General features: G+C 34.8%; 1 protein-coding gene across 1 annotated transcript in view; it reads left to right on the plus strand.

Annotated features, from left to right (window-relative positions):
• The window catches only part of LOC105555412 (5'-nucleotidase domain-containing protein 1), a 48,157-nt gene extending 43,029 nt beyond the window's left edge, over positions 1 to 5,128 (plus strand). Inside the window, exons 7-8 of the mRNA XM_012002355.1 lie at positions 415 to 583; positions 4,809 to 5,128. Of these exons, the coding sequence (XP_011857745.1) occupies positions 415 to 583; positions 4,809 to 4,924 (285 nt within the window). The 3' untranslated portion in view covers positions 4,925 to 5,128. The remainder of the gene's footprint in view (positions 1 to 414; positions 584 to 4,808) is intronic.

The raw sequence follows: 5,128 nt of genomic DNA on the forward strand, positions 1-5,128 counted from the left end.
ATTACAGGCTTGAGCCACCGCGCCCGGCCATTCCTTTCTAAAAAATAAATACTAAATAAGAAAATTAGACCAAGTTGTTTTTTAACTACCCTTTAGACATCATCATCATCATAATAGAATTACAGAGTTATTTTTATTGTAGGAAAAAAAATTCTCTTTCTAGGTTGCTCTGTTTGGGCTAGTTTTCAGATAATAACTAACTGACCATATAAAAAGCTAGTTTCTGTTTAAAATAAAGGATACTTCATAATAAGGAGGAAATATTATTCCTGTTCCAAAAACTTAATGTGTGCCCAAAGCCTATTTGTAGATTCCTACAGGGTTTCAAAGTTTTTATTTACTTCATAGACAAAAAAGTTATGAGATTGAACATTAGTTAATCACCATTTTAATTATTCTGTTCTCTTGTTTCAGGGACCAAAAGCAAAGCCTTTAAATACTTCATCTAAAAAATGGGGTTCTTTTTTTATTGATTCAGTTTGGGGACTGGAAAACACAGAAGACTCCTTGGTTTATACATGGTCTTGTAAGAGAATCAGTACTTACAGCACGATTGCAATTCCAAGTATTGAAGCAATTGCAGGTAAGGGGGAACATACCTATAAAGCTTCATCTGTTACTAGACAACAATGACCAGTACTAGAATTCTTGTCTTTAAGAAAAAGAAATCTTCCCACAACATTGATTTATCTTGGGGGAAAACATCTTCTAGATCTGGAACCTAGGTAACTAGGACCAGCACTTCTGTGGGAGGCAACTACAAAAGCTCGACAATTTATTTTTTTTTAAATTCAGCTTGGAGGCATATTATAAATTTAGGGAAGAGTTACCAGGACAAGCTGAGGAGGCCCAGTAAGGTGAACCTCGCATTTGAGGCTACTTTTCCCCCTGGGTGTTTGCTGATTCTGGAGAGGGCACCAGAGAGGGTGAGTGGGCCTTTCAGTAACTTCATGAATCTACAGGAATAGGAACTGGAGGAGAGGGCCTGCCTGAGGAGGGGTGGGTCTGGTGAACTCCCTCAATCTATGTTGAGGCCCTGAAGTGCTTTACTTTAGAATAAGGATGAATTGAGAAGAAATCTCCATTTTCACAGGAACTAAAACTCAGCTTGAAATCAGCTGAATACCTAAAATTGGATTGAGGAGATTCCAAATTAGTAGTGCCCCAATATATTAGTAGAAACAAATATAGATTCTCTTTTGAGGAGGATAACATCATTCTAGGACTCAAATTATTTCTAAAAACAATTCATATAAAATTCAGCACATAATGAAAAATAGCCAGGCACATAAAGATATGAGACCACACTAACAGAAATAACCATGCTTATTATAGTCAAATACAGAAACGGAAGGAATGAGAAATTTGGTAGAGACAAAAACTATGGTATAAACTGTGATATAAAAAGAATGGAGACTGCAAAATTTAAATATTTAAAAAATGAAATTAAGAACTTAACAGGTGGATTTAATAGCAAATTAGACAGAGATGAAAAGTCACTTAGTGCACTGGAAATTAGGTCAAAAGAACATATTTGGAATGAAACAGTAAGAGAAAAATCATAAAAGGTACAGAAGAGAGACTCAGTCTCACATAAAAGATATAGTGAGAAGGAGTAAGGTTTCTATGCAGCCAGCCTTCTGTATTCTCGGGTTTCACATTTTCAGATTCAACCAGCTGTGGATAAAAATTATTCAGAGGAAAAAAACAATAAAACATAATACAACAATTTAAAATGTTATAAATTTTTAAAAATACAGTATAACTATTTACATAGCATTTACATTGTATTCGATATAAGTAATCTAGTGATGAATTAAAGTATACAGGAGATGTATGTAGGTTTAATGCAAATATTATGCCATTTTTTGACTTGAGCATGCGCAGGTTTTGGTATCACAGGGGTGCCCTGCAGATACTGAGGGTCATCTGTGATTGGAGTCCCAGGAGATGAGAGAATAAGGGAGATGAGAGAAAAGTGATGGGAAAAAAATAAGCCAAAGGTTTAAGAAGCCCAAAGAAATGAAACAAAATGAATAAAAAGAAATTCAGAGTTAACTGCTAAATGCCAAAGATAATTAAATATTAAAAGCAATCAAGAGCATAAATATAGATTAAATAACAGATTGACATCTGACTTATCAGAAACAGAGAAGAGTCAAAGACAATAGAATGATGACTTTAAATTGCTGAAAGAAAATCATGTGAATCTTGATGGAATTCTATACCCAGTAAACTTTTTAAAGAATAAAAGTAAAATATTGGCTGGGCTTGGTGGCTTATGCCTGTAATCCCAGCACTTTGGGAGGCCGAGGCGGGCGGGTGGATCGATACATCTGAGGTCAGGAGTTTGAGACCAGTCTGGCCAACATGGCGAAACCCCGTCTCTACTAAAAATACAGAAATTAGCCAGGTGTGGTGGTGGGTGCCTGTAATCCCAGCTACTCGGGAGGTTGAGGCAGGAGAATTGCTTGAAGCTGCGAGGCAGAAGTTGCAATGAGCTGGGATCACACCACTGCACTCCAGCCTAGGTAACAGAGCAATACTCTGTCTCAAAAAAAACAAAAAGAAGTAAAATATTTTTAGACAGAATAATAAAGAAAATGTATATCCAGAAACCTGCACTAGAGGAAATAAAGATTATTGTTCTCCAGGTACAATTAAAAATAATTCATGTTGGAAGACTGGAAATGCAAGAAGAATGTATGTGATATAAGTATATGGTATAAATGTATGAATTAAAAATGAATGCTTAGTGTTTGAAACAATAAAAATTAAAGTCCCATGGGATTTACATAAATAGAGAATTAAAATGCCTGACAACAATGGCATGTATATGCCAGAGTGGGGCAGCAAAAATTAACATGTTCTAACATGCTAGAATTAAACAATTAAGGATAAGACTATGTTCAATTTTGATGTCGGAAATGCATGTTGTAATCTCTAAAATAACTGTCAAAAGAATTGTGATGATATACATATACCAACCTACTATGTAAAATAATTTAAGAATCTAAAAGAAAACAAAGGGGATGAGAGAATATTAAGAATCAGCAAGACAAATGGAAAGCATTTAGTAAAATGTTTAATTTAAACCTGAAGTAATTACATTAAATATATGTGACCAAATACTCCAATTAATAGCTGATTTTTAAAAAATAACAATACTCAGCCGGGCACTGTGGCTCACACCTGTAATCCTTGCACTTAGTAGAGATGGGGTTTTACCATGTTAGCCAGGATGGTCTCCATCTCCGGACCTCGTGATCTGCCCACCTCGGCCTCCCAAAGTGCAAGGTTGTTTATAAGAGATATATCTAAGACATAAGGATTCAGAAAGTTTAAATATCAAAAGATGGATGAAATAATACCATGCTAACAGTAACCAAAAGACAGAGTAACTGCATTAATATGAAACACAGTAGATATTAAGGGGAAAAATGATTAGCATGAGAGAGATCACTTCATAAATACAAACTCTTAGTTCTCAGAAATATATAACTGCCAGTCTAAGATACTCACAAAGTCCCCTGTCCTCTCTCAGGTCAGAACTTAATCTCTCCATTTTCACAATACCAAGAAAATGCCTAAGAAAGAAAACATCCACTCTCCTTTATACAGGCATATGCTTTTCCGCTTGGATTCTTAGTTTCCAAGTTTCCTTCAGCATTTGGCAAAGGGTTTGAGGAGAAAACCGCCAGAGTCCAGTTCTCTAACCCTTCCTTTACAGTGGTCCTAGCCCCTCAATTTTTGTCTCTGCAGCCCTGCAAGACTGCCAAAATCTCTACTGGTTTTTCTGCTGCTTATAGTAACCCCTACCACCAGCCAGAATCCCAGCACCAGAGGAGAAAAGCTGAAGCTTAGTGCTAGCTCCTCTCTCCGCTGGTTCCTCCTTCCCAGGAATTGTATCTTAAGTCTTGGTTGCCTCTTTAGCTCTCTGGTGACTTCAGTCTCATGTTTATATTTTATCCAGATTTTCTAGTTGAAGTTAGAAGTCTAGTTAATTTTTTTGAACTTCAGATTCTTCTTCCTTCAATTGAAGAAAGTTGCCATGTTGTATGTATTAAAATTCTTATTTAGCTAAGCATTTGAAGATTATTCTTAGTAACCTTCTTCCTGGGACCATGAAGAAGATTATTAGGTCTCATTCACCAGTTACATGATCCTCTGAGGAGGGCCTGGGAGATTTTTTTTTTAATTTTTATTCAGATAAGCTTTCATATTTTTGTATTAACTTCTGTGCAGAGTATTAAAATTAAACTCACTAGTTAGAGCTCTGGGGATGATTTGAGGTATCTCTAAATGTGATTTGCCTTAAGCATTATTATAAATTGTATAGGGAAAGATATCTAACTCTTCATCCTAAGTGACCTTTGATAGACCTTTTCTGTAATATGGGAGAAAGAATAAAATTAAATTGTTTTAAATGAGATAGGAAGTGAAAAATAACTTAGTACATCCCTTTTGCCTCTTGAAACCTTATATTCAAGTAATGTTTCTGTATTTGTGGATATTCTGTTAGACATGGTTATCTCGTTCACATTTAAATGCCCAGAAGCCTTTTTTATAGCTGTTGTAAAAGTTTGTATTTATTAGCCATATATATATGTTACAATGGTGATTGGTTTATACACATTTTTAACCTTATAATAATAGCTACACAGAGACCTACTGAAGGAGCAAAAGAAATGTTAAAATTTTACAGGTTTCAAAAATAAGTTTTACTATCAGTGAATATCAAGTTTTGATTTGTTTATGAAAGGCATTCAGAGGCCTGTGCAATAATTAAACTTTTTTTTCCTCCCCAGAATTACCTCTGGACTACAAATTTACAAGATTCTCTTCAAGCAATTCAAAAACAGCTGGCTACTATCCAAATCCTCCACTGGTCTTAACAAGCGATGAGACACTGATATCCAAATAAGTTGTCTTTATTGGAAAATGAAGTGAAGACCCATATAAGCAGTAAAAAAAAAAAAAAAAAAAAGTCAAAAAATACTGTAAAAGACTTTAAGGAACGAGTTTTATTGACCAAGAAGTTGATATTTGCCCATAGGTCTCCTTTCTATAAATCATCTTGATGTTTAACAACTCTTATTATATTAAAATCTTAGTATCCTAAAACTTA

This window comes from Mandrillus leucophaeus, unplaced genomic scaffold, assembly GCF_000951045.1.
Source record: "Mandrillus leucophaeus isolate KB7577 unplaced genomic scaffold, Mleu.le_1.0 Scaffold683, whole genome shotgun sequence".
Lineage (NCBI taxonomy): Eukaryota > Metazoa > Chordata > Mammalia > Primates > Cercopithecidae > Mandrillus > Mandrillus leucophaeus.